The 16313-nt window shown below is 52.7% G+C and overlaps 1 protein-coding gene across 1 annotated transcript in view; it reads right to left on the reverse strand.

Moving 5' to 3' along the window:
• Window positions 1-2934: 2934 nt before the first annotated feature.
• UCK2 (uridine-cytidine kinase 2) overlaps window positions 2935-16313 on the reverse strand; it is a 36256-nt gene continuing 22877 nt past the window's right edge. The window contains exons 7-9 of the mRNA XM_065409535.1: window positions 7010-7107; window positions 4012-4060; window positions 2935-3321 (exon numbers count right to left, since the gene is read on the reverse strand). Of these exons, the coding sequence (XP_065265607.1) occupies window positions 3182-3321; window positions 4012-4060; window positions 7010-7107 (287 nt within the window). The 3' untranslated portion in view covers window positions 2935-3181. The remainder of the gene's footprint in view (window positions 3322-4011; window positions 4061-7009; window positions 7108-16313) is intronic.

Consider the following 16313-nt stretch of genomic DNA (forward strand, 5'->3'; position numbering starts at 1 on the left):
GTCAGCAGGGAGTGCTGCCTGGGTAGTCAGCCAGCTGTCAATCCACAACCATGATTTTTCAGCATGAGAATTTAGACAGAACAGCACCTGCAGGTGGGATTTAGCTCCAAGGACATAGGGGCAGGCTCTCCCCTACAGAGCAGAAAACAGGGAGAGGCAGTGCAGGCCCAAGCCTGGACCACCCAGCCGGCAATCAGCTTAAGAGAGGAGACAAGAAGCACCAGTATCCAGTTATTTCATCTTTATTTACAGGGAAGGGCAGAACAGTACATCAGTCTTGAAAGCCACCTCACCCAGGCTGAGCCTCCAGCCCCTAGAAACCTCTCCCCCTCTGTAGGGCTCCAGACACTTGTTACCTAAGGGCTGGCCTCTGGCCCTCTTGGGGCAACCCAGGCATCACTGGGTCTCAGGAGTAGGGAGACTGCCATGCCTCAGGAGTTTGTTGGAGGGGTTTCTGGACAGGGTGGAGGGGAGAAGGGCTTCCCATCCCACGATAGGAGAGGAAGAGAGGGAATGGTTTTGCTCCTGGCAGTGCTGACTTGGGGCATCTATTCCCTTCCTTGCCCCCTTGTGGTCTCAGAGAGCCTATCACACACCGCGACTTCTCCCATCCCGGTTCAGCTAGAGGAGAGGGAAGAGCCAGCAGAAGGTGAATAATAAGCATCTCTTTTCTCTAAGAAGCCAGGCCTCTAGGTTATTCCTCATTAGTTAGCCCAAGAGCAGGACCATGCAGCAGCCTTGCAGGACTCTAGATGTCCACAGAGGGGCAAGAATAAGCCTGAGCTTTGAAGGCTCACCCCAAAGCACAGGAGCCTGGTACTGAACAGCTCACAAAGACAGTGAGCCCCCAGGGAAGCCACCCAGTCCCATGCGGGGAGCCACTTAGGGAAAAGGAGAGCAAAGCGCCAGCAGGCTTGAGGGCAGAGGCCACAGCACAGAGCTCAATGGGACATGACAAGGTTAGCACTGGGGGATTCCTCAGTTCTTAAGGGAACCCAAGATGAGCAGAAGAGACCCTTTCCAGTGCTACTCCTTCCCCATGAAGAACCATCCCTTTGCTCCCATTCCCCCCCCAATGGAGGCTCTTGGGGGAGGGGGGGGTCCCTATCGCCACAGTGATAGCCCCTCAAGCACAGCTGTGCCTGACAACTGCAGCACTGGCACTAAATTGATGTCCCATGGTCTGTGCCACATCGTGGCACAGTCACTCACAACCAGCATGGCCACCTGCCCCTCGGAATGAACTGTAATGGCTTTGGTCTCCGCAGAGCTCTGTGAAAAGAGCAAGTGCTTCAGGATACTGTCTCCCAAGGCAATAGTGGCAGGCTGGGGTCCGAACACAGGCACATGTGGGTTTAGCACCTTCTCAGGGAGCAGAGAACTCGCTCCAGGTCCAGTCCAGCTCAGATCCTTAACCAAGCCAATTCTGAAGTAATTTGGAGGGCTAACACCCCAGCCCAATCAGGATGGCCCCTCTAGACCTGCCCTCTACCGTACTCCCAATAGCGGTGACTGCTCAGCCCTTTGCTGCTCTAGTAATAGGGAGAGAGAGGGCACGTGCCCAGGGGGCTCTGAGCGAACAGCAAGCCCAAGGCTAAGTCGAGGGCCCTGAAAAGAGGTTGCTTTGCCCAGCACCAGCAGGGAGAAGATCCCACCAGCTGGCAAAGAAAGCAGGTAGCAGGGAGAGTGTGGACACAATCTGATCCTCTGGCCCAAATCCCAGCCAAGGCACTCAGTGGTTTGCCCTGGGAGCTTCAAGTAGAAACTGGGCATGGGGCCAGGCTTCTCTAGGGGCAGAGGTTCCAGTCTCAGAGGGGCTTGATCTAGGGTGGCCCCAGAGTGCCAGCAGCACTAGGCTCTTCACAGCCGGCTGGGCATGGGACACACACCCCTGTGCCAACGCTGCAGTGCCCTGGCATAGCATTACTCTGCAGGGCTTACTGGGAGGGGCTGCTCTGTAGCTTCTAGCCCAACTGCCCTTTCTTCTCCCCACAGACCAGCTGGGGAGCAGCCTCAGGGATGCTGTAAGCAGAGCTTGAGCTCAAACCCCGCTCATGGAGGAGCAAGGCCCCTTCAGACAGCATGCACGTTTCCCCCCACCCCCACACACTACACAGGCGCCGCCGAGCTCTCACCTGGCGCTCTTGCTATTTCAGCAGCTGGCCAAGGGGTGGTGCTAGAGCACACTCATGTCTATCATATTGCTCCACCCATGGCCCCAGGCCTCCCCCTACCAAAATCCAGGCAGCTGGGGAAAGCCCCCAGACACTTGTAGCCAGACAGGGGCGAGGTGCTCCTGACACCCAGCCGTGTGGCAGGAGTCTGACGGACCAGCAGCTGTTAATAGCCAAGCACAGAATTTCATCCTTTCAAAATCCCCCCCTCCCCTCCCCCCAGCCAGTTCTTTGTGGGATGAATCACTCCAGCCCCAAAACCACAGCCAGCAGGAAGTCAGCTGCGGGACAGGGGCAGTGCTGAGTGACTCAGGCAGGAGCACTGGGGAGCCTTGGCAAGACAGGCAGCTAGCAGGGATGGGGGAGGGAAAGCAGAGTAGGAAAGGGCAGCCAAGGTTTCAGCCACAACCCCTACTCCACCCCTCCCCACCAACCAAACCCAGCACCCTCCTGCAGAACAGGCACAGCTGCTGTGTGACAAGCCACGCAGGCCAGCAGCAAAAGCATCACAGTATGCTCCACAACAAGCCTCCACCCACGCCCCAGCCATGGGGTGGCTGCTTCTGGCTCCTAAGCCACTTGGTCACCTAGTTTGAAGCCTTTGGTGCAGTTTCCCCCTCCCCCACTTACCAGTTCCCCACGCCAGCAGCACCCGTGTGTCCCCCTCCGCCCCCCGTCCCAGCTGCCCTCAGCAATACCAAGCCTGGCAAATACCTTATGGCAAGTAGTTTTACATTGTTCTTTTTACACAAAAATAGAGCGATTCTGTATTGATAGACAGTTCTGTGCTGGAGTGGTTACTGAGCGAAGCCAGCGGTAGGCATCCCCAGCGGCATCTGGGAATCCAGATGCTCCTCTCTCATTTCCAAGATACAAAATTAAAGGCATGTGTCTCCATCTGGTTTCTTAAATATCGGGGTGGGGGTGTGATTGGACACAGTACGGACAGATCAGCTGCAGCAGAGCCCAACCACCATCCACCCCCAACCTCACCCCAATGTCTGGGGTCAGTGTGGCCGGCTACTTGACTCAGAAGGCTGCCTCTGGCACGGAGCGGTGTAGCCATTCAGGCAGCTGTTGATCTGGCGTTTGCTGTGTCCTCCATTCAGAATGTCCTGGATGTGCTGCACGATCAGGTTTATGGCCACTGGGTGTGGGGGAAAACAGAGCTGGGGTTAGGATTGTACAGCATAAATGAGTCCCAAGCTACAGAAACGGGGCCACTCCCAGCTCCCTTTGCAATGCAGTGGGGCACACGCCCAGGAGTGCCAGGCTGTCAGCACTGCCGGGAACAGTGACGCCAGCCAAGTCACTGAGTGATAGCTTCCCGCATGCAGGCGGCGCCTCGTCCTCTCCCGCAGCCAGAGAGGAGCCACGCAAGTCAGTGGAGTGACACTGATTCACAGCAGCTGAGGAGCTGGCTTTGCCTCTCTACTGGGACTATCTGAGCACATGTACTTTAGACATACTAAGCCCCCTTTGCCTTAACATGTCTCACTCCAGGAGTTCATGCTGCAGGATACATGCTACTGAGTTACTGCCTCTTGTACTCTGACTCACACAGTAAGCGGCAGGCTGCCAGCCCACCCATGCAGCATCAGGGAGCATCTAGGAGTTTCCCATGGGAGAGCACCTCCTCCAACCAAGTCTGCAGACCGTAACCGACCTTGAAAGCCAGATATGGGACTCATCACCTCGCTAGGAGCCACACTGGCTCCCATCTAACCCCAGCCCCGCAGGGGTCATTCACATCCACATGCCAAACAGCAGCCATGGCCCCATTAGTCAGTTTCCCCACATGAAGCCTCCCCATCCATTGAGGAGCATCACTGCTCACCTTCATTATCTGCCCCCCTGGGGATGATCACGTCAGCATACTTCTTGGTCTGTGAGAAGAAAGCACGGTGTTACAGGAGAGACCAGAGCATGTAACTGACCCAGCCTTGAAGTATTTTCATTGCTCCCGCACCTCTGAAGATTTCATACCATAATCCAGCAGTGCCAATCCCAGTCAGGCCTCAGAAACCAACGAACCAGCCACCCCACCATGGGATGTTAAAAACACATTCTGGCTTCTTTTCATTTGCCCTCTTGTTTGAGCTTTAGGCTATACTCTGAGCATGTTTTCATGCTTTTCTCCACAACCATGAGGGCTACAAAGTTTCATTAGTAAAAGTTGTGATCAGGTGACAATCTCATGACTCCGGAAGTTGGTGCTTCAAGATAAACATCCCACCAAAGATCACCAGACTCGCAATAAGGGTCACAGGAGTTGACAAGACTGAGATCACAGGGAGTTTGTGGGGAGAGGCTGCCAACTAGTTTGTTTAGATGGGATTTCAATGTTGCTTACACTACCCTTCTGGAAGGTTAACGATGCAGCATCCCACTCTTTGCTGGCTCACACCTTCCTTCCCCACGATGCCAACGCCAGCTTCATCCCAGTCTTGGCATTTAGCCTGGAGCATAGCGAAGCCACCCACACTGCACTGCTATCAGCAACAAAACCAGAGCACCAGGCCAAGCGTTTCATAGTTGTCGCTGCTGCAGGATCTGCCCTGCACAGCCACACCCTGAGGGCTCCCAGAGGCAGTGGCCAGGTTGTGGAAATAGCCTCTCCCCACAAACTGCTACATTATTCATGGCTTTAGACAATGGCAGTTACGAGAGCCCATTACAGCCTAGTTCTGGCTCTTAGGGCCTATCTACACTGGCACTTTACAGCGCTGCAGGGGTGTGAAAAAACACCCCCCTGAGCGCAGCAAGTTTCAGCGCTGTAAAGTGCCAGTGTAGACCGTGCACCAGCGCTGGGAGCTATGCCCCTCGTGGAGGTGTTTATATATTTAAAAAAAAAAAAAGTGCTGGGAGAGCTCTCCCCCAGTGCTGTGCCATGACTACACAAGCCATGTTAAAGCACTGCCGCAGCAGCGCTTTAGCGTTACCAGTGTAGACTAGCCCTAAGACAAGGTGGGGAAAAGTAATATTGTTTATTGGACCAACTTCTGCTAGTGAGGGAGACAAGTTTTCAAGCTACACAGAGTTCTTCAGGTCTAGGAAAAGTACTCTGAGCGCAACAGCTGCATACAAGATCAAACAGATAATGTATACTAACTACTTAAGCTAACCTACCTGTTCGCTCTGATATTTAGTTGTGATACTCTGCCTACCTGTCCCACACCCAAAGAGCTCTGTGTGGCTCAAAAGTTTCTCTCATATCAACATAAGATGGTCCAATAAAAGACATTACCTCCCCCATCTTGTGTCTCTATGATCCTGGGACTGACATGGCTACAAGAACACTGCATAGCTATGGATCTGTCAGATTCCAGTCATGGGGATTCCCTCCCAGCCCATCTGACCCGGAGCTTGTTAGGAGATCAGCACCAGGTTGCCTGTTCTGCACTGCATGCAAGTAGAATAGCTGCCCCTTGAGCCAGGAGCTTGGAGCAGGGGGTGCAGATCAGTCAGAGGCAGGATTCACCAGGGCAGGAGGAGAAGAGATGTTGCTGCCATCTCTGTTGCTCATTCCTCTCCCTGCAGGACCATGAGCAAATTCTGGAAGCAGATGAGGGCAGCTGTGGCACTTTTGCTGGGGATCGATGATCAGGAGAGGAGTGCGCAAGGTGGCTAGAATACATCTTCTTGCCTCCTTTCTGGAGCCGACTACCTACCCTTCCTGACGGGCCTCTACACCCTTCCTTGACCCTATCAAGGAGGGCGCTAGACTTGGCTCCCATGACAGGTCTGTTCCACTCCATGTCTCCCAGAAGCCAATGATGACTGTGTATGACAGCAGATAGCCGGAAAGGAGGGTCCAACCCTGGACTGTCCCAGAGCCTCCTTACCCAGGCTTTGCATCCCCAAGGGACCCACTAACACAGCTCTCTCTCTGGAGCAAAGCAAGGCTCCCTCCCTGGCTTGAGGGGAAGGAAGTGCAGTGCTAGGAATAGGAAAGAAACAGTTAAGGAGAAGGGTGGTCGAATAGTTGAGGCACTTGACTGAGTCAGGAGTTCTGGGTTCTATTCCCACCTCTGCCACTGACTGACATGCGACCTTGGGCAAGTCACTCCATCTCAGTGTCTCGCTTCCCCCACGTGCAAGAAGGGGATAAAAATCCTTCCTGGCCCATAGCACAGGGTCAGTCTCTTACTAGGCACATGGCCAGTACCTAGTGCAAGGGGGCCCTGATCTTTGTTCCAGCCCTCTAGGTGCTACCACATAGACTGGCAACGTGGGCTCCTTGTGTTCACCTCCCAGGCCCCCCGCTCTCCCTCTGCCTTCCCTGGGAGCCAAAACCATCTCCACCTCCACTGGCAGCACCTGAAGTCACTTCACTTCTGATTCCAGGAATCCACAGCTGGAACCCAGCAAGCTCTTCATTGGCTTTGTAGCCAGCCAGAAGTGGGAACCCCAGGCCAAGACCTGCAGCACAGAGCTCAGTCCCCTGCCCCTCCTTTTGGGCCATCCAGAAGGCATGAGCACTGGCTGTGTCCCAGGGGTAGGGAAGGGAACATCAGTGTGTCCCAGCACACCCACGACAGCCTGTAAGCCACTGGGACTATGCACAAGCTGCACCCACAAATAGGGACTTCCCCTGCTGCTGCTGCATCCAGCCGGAAACTCCAGCCACAGGGAAGTGACCATTGAGAGCAACAGACACTGTGCCCTGCCATGCAGCCATCTGTGCCTGCAGGGAGAGAATGCACACTGTCCAGGCTGGCGCTGCCCTGAGCAAAGTGACGTTGCTGCATGGTAGGGCAGGCCCCAGCGAGAAGAGAGCTCCCAGTCAAGGAGCTCCCAGACGGCTCGTGGGGTGGTTGTTTTTTCTCACTCACTGGCAAGCAGAATTCCTCAAAGGCTGGTTTGACGAAGGTAATGTACTGAGACAAGATTTGCTCAAGGTCCCGGCCTCGCTCGCTGATGTCTCGTAACACTAGGAGGAGAAAAACAAGGCAGTCAGGAGCCAATTGCATGGGCCAAAACATCCCTGCCCCCGTTTCCCAGACAGGCCCCTTTCCCAGCACTCTTCAGGCCACACCCCAGGCTGGCTAGATGGCTCACAGTTTAATGCCATTTGGTTGCAAGAGCTCCTGAGAAGAGGGGCTGATATTACAGGCCTGAGCCAGGCGGCTGTGCATGTTCCCCCCCTTCTAGGTCTATCAGTGCACTTCAATTCACAACATTCCAGTCCTGCCTCCAGAGTTCTCCCAATGCACCAGTCCCAGCCTACAGCCCTGATGCTACTACATTACTGGGGTCCCCCCACAGCTCTACTGATGCCCCTCAATCCTGACCTGCAGCCCCCTGTTATTCCAGTCATAGGCCCCTCACACAGATCTGTGAATACCCCTGAATCCTGCACTGGCCCCCCAAGGCGGGGACACTCAGAAGCCGAGGCTAACAGTTCCACAGCAGCTTTCGCATTGTAAATTGGATAGTTCTATCTAGGGGGCAGGAACACAAGGGTGGTGGCTCTCAAACCAGACAAGTGACCTCACCAAAGTCTCTAGAGTGGAGAAGTGAAAGCTACCCCACTTCCCCACCATGGCCAAGCCACTGCCTCGCTATCCTTGTCTAACCCCTTTTGGGGGGTGGCTGGTCCGAGTGCAGCTCGTGGGAGGCAGGAGATAAGAGAAGGTTGCATGATGCTTGTGAGTTCCAGGGCTCATTCTGGACCAATCCCAACCTTCCACACCAGGGCCAGCTTTAGCAAATGCGGGGCCCGATTCCTGGGGCGGCACTTCGGATTGCCGGCTGGGGGAGAGAGGGCTGCGGGGCTTGCCGGGGTCACGGGGCTGCCGCAATCCGGCTGGAGCTCTGGCCAGGGGAGCGGGGCCCCCAAAGACGACCGCCGCCAGGGTGAGTGCGTGGGGCCCTCTTAGGCGCGGGGCCCGACTCCGGGGAATCGGGCGAATCAGCCTAAAGCCGGCCCTGTTCCCCACAAACTCCTGGTTGGTATCAGCAGAGGACAGTCTCCACCTTCTCCTGGTGGTGAGACAGCCGGGCCTTGCCTGCACTGGAGATTCCTGCTGACTCCAGTAATTGGCTGTAACCGCCCCAGTGAAGACAAGAGAAACAGATTCACACCAGTGCAGCTTCTTTCTCCCTCCCATGCTTTGCCCCTCTACATGGAGGGACTGGCCCTGGTGCAGCCAGCTGATGGCTGAAGTTGGGGCAAACCCACAGAGCAGACAGTGCTGGGCTCTTTTCAGGAAGAGCTTGAAGGAACTTCTCCCCCAACATGCAAGGGCAGCATGGAGCAGGGTGCTCGCAGCACCAGCCAGCTGGCTTTTTGTGACAATTGTCAGGAGCCAGGCAGCCTCCGAGCACAGCAGCCTCCAGGGCCGCCCAGAGGATTCAGGGGGCCTGAGGCAAAGCAATTTTGGGGGCCCCCTTCCATAAAAAAAGTTGCAATACTATAGTAACATGTATTTAGAAATGTAAAAAATAACCAGTGAAATACATTCAAAAATTTTTAATAATTTGAAAATACACAAAATACATTTAAAAACGTTAAATTCTTTAATACATTTGCAATTACATAATGGGCTGTCGCTGGGTGATGGTTGGTGCCAATGGGCTGTCGCTACCTGGGGGTGGCGCTGCTGTTGCCCAGGGCTGGGTGGGGAGCTGGGCTCTGGGTCAGGGGGTGCCCGGCTCAGAGGGGCTGGGCTCAGAGCTAGGGGGTCAGGGCTGCGGGGGGATGGGGTCGGGGGGTGCCCGGCTCAGAGGGGCTGGGCTCAGAGCTAGGGGGTCAGGGCTGTGGGGGGGATGGGGTCAGGGGGTGCCCAGCTCAGAGGGGCTGGGCTCGGAGCTAGGGGTCAGGTGTCCGGCTCAGAGGGGCTTACCATGCTGCTTACTCCCACCTCTCCTAGAGCCTCAGCGTGCCGCGTCCAGGAGTGGCCCTGGACAACGCTGCAGCGGCGGGACCTGAGCTCCTCCCGCTCAGAGCCCGTGTGGTAAGGGGGCGCGGCTGCGAGCTCAGGTCCCACCGGAGCACCGCCTCCTTACCACGCGGCTCTGAGCGGGAGGAGCTCAGGTCCCGCCACTGCAGCGCTGTCCAGGGCCACTCCTGGACACGGTGCGCTGAGGCGCCAGGGGATGGGGAAAGGCGGAGGCGGGGGGGAGCCTCCGACATTCTCGTGGGGGCCCCTGCAGGGCCCAGGGCAAATTGCCCCACTTGCTCCCCCCCTCACTCCCCCCCGGCGGCCCTGGCAACCTCCCCAGGAAGCCAGTCACTGACCCGGCAAACATCCAGAGTGCTGTCAGGAGGCAAAGCAGCATTGGTCTCTCTATGCTAGTTTGGAGCTGACCCAGCAGCTCCGATCTCTTTTCCTGCTTGTGCTTGGCTGTCAGTTCCGAGACACGCCTTTCGCACACCATGGGATCCTGGGGTGGGAACAGGGACTGGCAAGCCTGGCGGCTGCTCCTGGCCTGGAGACCAGCCCAGCCCCATTCCAGGCTGCTCCTACTGACTTCTTCCCTCTCCAGAAAGCTTCATAAAACCCAGCACAGATTTTCTGAGCAGCACACAACAAATGGGCAAGAAGAGGGAGAGTTTAGCTTTCCCAGTTCCACGCTGCACTCCCTGGCCTGAGGGGGAGAAAGCCTGTACGAAGGTCACACACAACTCCATGCGCGGTGGGGTTTCTACAGTTTCCTTCTAACACAACGGAGTTGATTAACCATTGCTCAAACCCAGAGCCTGACAGATCCTCATCTTTGGGGCATAGACTGACCATAGCTAACAGGGGACAGGAGGAAACTTTCCTGGGGCAGTTTATCCCTTAAACTTGCACTGTGGGGTGCTTGCACCTTCCTCTGAAACAACTGGCACTGGCCACTGTCCAGGACAGGATACTGGACTAGCCTGATCATGGGTCTGTTTCTGGGTGGCAGTTCTGCCCCACATGCCAGGTGCTTCAGCATACAAGTTACAGCTGCAGGGAGTCCAGCACCTTCAGACTTACCACAGTGTCAGCTGTGATACTCTGAATAGGTGAGGCACCCTCAGGATAGGTAGGGAGAGCGTCCAAGACGACAGGGGAGGCTCCAATTCTGTTTCCACAAGGCTCCTCCCCCCAGGAATTGGGCTTTACAGTAACTCCTCCCGCTTAACGTTGTTTCGAAGTTACGTCGCTGCTCCATTAGGAAACATGCTCATTTAAAGTTGTGCAGTGCTCCCTTATAACCTTGTTTGGCTGCCTGCTCTGTCCACTGCTTGTAGGATTCTGTGGAAGAGCACTGCCTCCTCCCCCTCCCTCCCAGCGCTTCCCCTGCCACAAAACAGCTGTTTGGTGGCACTTAGGACTTTCTGGGAGGGAAGGGGAGAAGTGGGGACGCGGCGTGCTCTGGAGAGGAGGTGGAGTGGGGGTGGGAAGAAGTGGGCCTGGAGTGGAGTGGGGACAGGAAGAGGTGGGCCTGGAGCATCCCCTGGCAAAGCTGGCACCTGTTCTTCTGGGGGGAAGCTACCGCTGCTGCTGCGCAAGGTGCTTCCTAGTGTCCTTGCCTGCAGCAGGCTGTGCCTGTGTGGGGTAAGCCGGGGCACCTCCCAACCACAGTACAGTATATAATGCCTTTTGTCTGCCTAGAAAAAGTTTCCTTGGAACCTAATCCCCCGCATTTACATTAAAGCTTATGGGAAAATTGGATTCGTTTAACATCATTTCACTTAAAGTTGCATTTTTCAGGAACATAACTACAACGTTAAGTGAGGAGTTACTGTACCTGCCACCATGGCTATTCTTTTATTTCTAGTGGTCTATATGCTTTGCTGATGCACGATTCACACCCATCCAGAAAGCCTGATATACACGTGAGAGCAAGGAGGGCTGGCAAAGATCAGATCAGGCCTGATGCATCTCCCATCAGAGTCCCTGGAGAGACTCCTGTTGACTGACAGGAGACAATCAGCCCCATCACAAAGAGTAGTATCTGGAGCAGCTGGCCAGTTCTGCGATCTGGCAGCAGAACCATTCTTAGCGGAAAGAGTATGACGCAATTTACAAAAACCAAAGTCCCAAGTTTACTGCTCCAGCCCGTGCTAATCCAGGATTCTGGGCTCTGGTTCCCACAGTAACAGTCAATTACAGTAATGTCTCATGAGTGGGCTGCGACTCAGTAGCCAGATCCCACTACATCATCCTGCCTAGTTTCTGCAGTTCAGAGGTTACAGCCAGAAAGGACCATTAGTCACCGGCTCTGGCTTTCTGTGAAACACGGGCCATTGGATCTCCCCCCACATCACATTACTGGTTGAGATAGGTACATGCTTGGTCATTGGTTAGGGAAGGAGAGAAACAAGGCTATGACTAGCGCTTCCCACAATGCCTATGAAAGGTAACACACAGAAAGCCTTTGGGTGGTCAATCCTCCCAAAAAAGGAAGGAGTCCAGTCCCTTGAACAGGGAGGGAGCTGCTCTCCGATGGGCCTGCTGGTCTCCAGCCAACCATATTGCAGGGCTTTAGAAGCGGGGGTGGGGTGGGGGGAGAAGAGGGGGAAGAGAGAGAATGAACATGAACAGTTCCTAGTCACTGACTTTTACCTATAGCAAGGGCTGAGAGAGGGTAATCGAGCAATGATTTGAGGAGTGTTGTCTTTAGGGGCTGTCTGTTCATCACCTACGATTTCTTGCTTCCAGGGTTCCATTAGCCAAGACCTATAAGCCCCACTAACACACCCATCTCAGTGATCAATAGAGAGTTCTTTCCAAATCAGCTGGTTCAGTTTCTTCATGGTGGTGGTGGGTGGGTGGGTGGGTGGGTGTTCATTCCTCAGTTGCTATCATTGGAGTGAGGGCCATTTTTCAGTTCCTAGCACCAAGAAGAACTATAGCTGGATCTTAAAAAGGGATTGGATAATTCTAAGACCAACAACGTTCGAAATCACGTGCTAAGACAAAGGTAACCAAATCTCATGCTTCAGGGCATGAGCCAATTGCCACAGTGGTCAGGCAGGTTTACAGTGATCCTATATAAAGCACTGTACTGTCAGCCAAGTACAGGTGATTTTCACCTTCCCTTGGGACATGAGACACAGGCCATCTGCAGAGGTGGAAGATGCAACTGGACAGACGGCAAATCCTAGATCTCCAACATCATGACCACTGGTTAAGGGAGACTCGTTTTGTAAGGTCCATATGCAGTGTTTGTGACCTGCTAGTTCTCCCCCCCCCACCCCCCAGCAGTGACTTTACTGTGACCTCCCTGAATGAGTCATGTGAAGCAGCGGGGCGGGCAGAGAGGAGACAGGTGGGTGTAAAAAAAAAAAAAAAAAAAAAAAGCATCAGCAATGATGACATCTTAGCTACTGATGAGACAGTAACGTTGGCTTGACAGTGGCAGGCATCCTGGAGTATCTCGGCTCTAGCTTTCTCGGCCAGCACTGAAATCCCATCTCAGATGCAGGATGAGCACATCTCTGGAATTCTACAGAGACACCCACTTGTGCTGGGTAGGCCTTCCCTAGAGTCCCTTAATGGAGTTCTACTCTGCTGTCCTGTTTTGTCTATACTCAGCAGAGGTGAAAGTAAGCTGGTACAGGCCGGCACACCGTGCCAGACCGGACCGGCTTCCCCAGGTTGGCGATTTAAAGGGCCCGGGGCTCCCTGCAGCGGCCGGAGCCCCGGGCCCTTTAAATCGCCGCCGGAGCCCCAGGGTAGCGGCAACAGGGCTCTGTCGGCGATTTAAAGGGCCCGGGGCTCTGCTGCGGTAGCAGCGGCCAGAGCCCTGGTCCCTTTAAAATCACCCCAGGGGCTCCCAGCCACCTCTGCAGCTGGTAACTCCGGGGGTGATTTAAAGGCCACACCTCTTCCACACCTCTGCCCAGGACTCCAGCGTACCGGTAAGTCCTTTAACTTATTTTCACCCCGATACTCAGACACCTCGGCTGAGATTTCCAAGGCTGCATAGATAGGGCCCTGTGTAAAGCACATCTTTAGAAAACTCATAACAGCATGAATGACAGTGTTCAATTTCACAGTTTGCACAGAATGAATTTTACAAACAAAATGTAGTCCATTAAGACAAAACTATTTAAAATATTGTTTGTGGGCATTTTCACAATTTTCATTCCCTCTGGGAAATCATGATTGACACAAGCTTCTAAGCACAGGGGATTTAAAGACATCTCCTATTAAAATGTCTCTCTAAATCCCTTAGGTGAATAAAAAAAAATAATAATAATAATATCTCGACCAGCATTTGCCAGTAGATGAGATCCCATAATCTCTCGCAGACCCTGTGGTGCCAAAGTCCTCCCTACACTGCATGAAGAGGCATCTTAGCAAACAGTTGGTTTTAAGGCCTTAAATTTGCAACACAGCTCCCACTGCAGCTAGCTCAGGCTGTCAGCTCTTACAAAATGCAATACACGGCACCAAGTCTTCAGCCCAGGTCCTGTCTGATTAACACATACACTTGCCTTTTCTCCAGGGTGGCCAGGAAGTAACAAGTGTGACAGCAGCACCAGTTTGTCTGCATTTCCCCAATGCCATCCTGCAACGCGGCAACTTGTGTTTTGTAGGTAACACTAAACCAGGCCTGTCCACCACCCTGCACCACCAGCCACAGAGCAGTGCTACCCACGGTCCCTTTTTGCTTTATAATGTCCAGCCTCCGCTGAGTGCACATGTGGTAGCCAGTCTTCTGCTTCCTACATGCAGTGCTTGCTCCAGTCAAGACCTCCAAAAAGACTGAGCTGTGCAAGAGCCCCGCTCAGCTTCTGGAGCAGTTCAAGCAGAGCTCACCTCCACAGCCTATGGCCAGCAGCCCTACATCAAGCATTGCCCTTGCTCCACACCAGATTATAACATTGAGAGGGAGGTCGATGAGATAGGAACAGTTACAGCCGGGGGGAAGAGATTGGACATAAGGAGAAGGGGGGGATGGATACTAGACTAATAGGTCATACTGGAGGTACGGTGTCCATACCAAATTGGATAACAAATGTGAGAGAGGCAAAACGGCATAAATTAAGATGTTTATACACCAATGCAAAAAGCCTAGGTAACAAAATGGAGGAATTGGAGCTCCTGGTCCGAGAAATGAAACCGGATATCGTAGGAATAACCGAAACGTGGTGGAACGGTAGTCATGACTGGAGTACAGGTATGGAGGGGTATGTGCTGTTTAGGAAAGACCGGAACAAAGGTAAGGGTGGGGGAGTAGCATTGTATGTCAACAATGAGATAAACTGTAAAGAAATAATAAGTGATGGAATGGATAAGACGGAGTCTGTCTGGGCAATACTCACACCGGGTAAAAGAACTACTAGAACCTCCCCTGGGATAGTGCTTGGGGTGTGCTATAGACCGCCGGGATCTAGCCTGGATATGGACAGAGAACTCTTTAATGTTTTTAGGGAAGTAAATACTAATAGGAACTGTGTAATCATGGGAGACTAACTTCCCGGATATAGATTGGGGAACAAATGCTAGTATCAATAATAGGTCTCAGATTTTCCTAGATGTGATAAGCTGATGAATTCCTTCATCAAGTAGTTGCTGAACCGACGAGAGGGGATGCCATTTTAGATTTGGTTTTGGTGAGTAGTGAGGACCTCGTTGAGGAAATGGTTGTAGGGGACAACCTTGGCTCGAGTGATCATGAGCTAATTCGGTTTAAACTAAAATGGAAGGATTAACAAAATTAAATCGGAAACTAAGGTTTACGATTTCAAAAGGGCTAACTTTAATAAATTAAGGCGACTAGTTAGGGAAGTAGATTGGACTAACATATTTATGGATCTAAAGGCAGAAGGCGCCTGGGATTATTTCAAGTTGAAGTTGCAGGAGCTGTCGGAGGCCTGTATCCCGAGAAAGGGAAAACGGTTCGTAGGCAGGAGGTTTAGACCAAGCTCGATGAGCGAGCGTCTCAGACGGGTGATTAAGAAAAAACAGAAAGCGTACAAGGAGTGGAAGATGGGAGGGATCAGCAAAGAAACCTACCTTATTGAGGTCAGAGCGTGTAGAGATGGAGTGAGAAAGGCCAAAAGCCGTGTAGAGTTGGACCTTGCGAGGGGAATTAAAACCAATAGTAAGAGGTTTTATAGCCATATAAATAGGAAGAAAACAAAGAAAGAAGAAGTGGGACCGCTTAAGACTGTAGATGGAGTGGAGATTAAGGATAATCTAGGCATGGCACAATATCTAAACGAATATTTTGCATCGGTCTTTAATGAGGCTAATGAAGGACTCAGGAATAGTGGCAGCATGACGGATGGGAATGAAGGAGGGGGGGGTTGACATTACCGTATCCGAGGTAGAAGCCAAACTCAAACAGCTTAACGGGACTAAATCGGGCGGACCGGATGATCTTCATCCGAGAATATTAAAGGAACTGGCGCGAGAAATTGCAAGCCCGTTAGCGATAATTTTTAATAAATTGGTAAACTCGGGGGTGGTACCGTTGGACTGGAGAATAGCTAATGTGGTTCCTATTTTCAAGAAGGGGGAAAAAAGTGACCCGGGTAACTACAGGCCTGTTAGTTTAACATCTGTAATATGCAAGGTCTTGGAAAAAATTTTGAAGGAGAAAGTAGTTAAGGACCTTGAGGTCAATGGCAATTGGGACAAATTACAACACGGTTTTACGAAAGGTAGATCGTGCCAAACCAACCTGATCTCCTTCTTTGAGAAAGTAACAGATTTTTTAGATAAAGGAAATGCGGTGGATCTAATATACCTCGATTTCAGTAAAGCGTTTGATACGGTACCGCATGAGGAGTTATTGGTTAAATTGGAAAAGATGGGGATCGATATGAAAATCCAGAGGTGGATAAAGAACTGGTTAAAGGGGAGACTTCAGCGGGTCGTACTGAAAGGTGAACTGTCAGGTTGGAGGGGGGTTACCAGTGGAGTTCCTCAAGGTTCGGTTTTGGGTCCAATTTTATTTAATCTATTTATTACTGACCTCGGAACCGAATGTAGGAGTGGGCTGATAAAGTTTGCGGATGATACAAAGTTGGGAGGTATTGCCAATTCGGAGAAGGATCGGGATATCCTGCAGGGAGATTTGGATGACCTTGTAAACTGGAGTAATAGTAATAGGATGAAATTTAATAGTGAGAAGTGTAAGGTGATGCATTTAGGGATGACTAACAAGAATTTTAGTTATAAACTGGGGACGCATCGGTTGGAA

The sequence above is a fragment of the Emys orbicularis genome, chromosome 8, assembly GCF_028017835.1.
Source record: "Emys orbicularis isolate rEmyOrb1 chromosome 8, rEmyOrb1.hap1, whole genome shotgun sequence".
Lineage (NCBI taxonomy): Eukaryota > Metazoa > Chordata > Testudines > Emydidae > Emys > Emys orbicularis.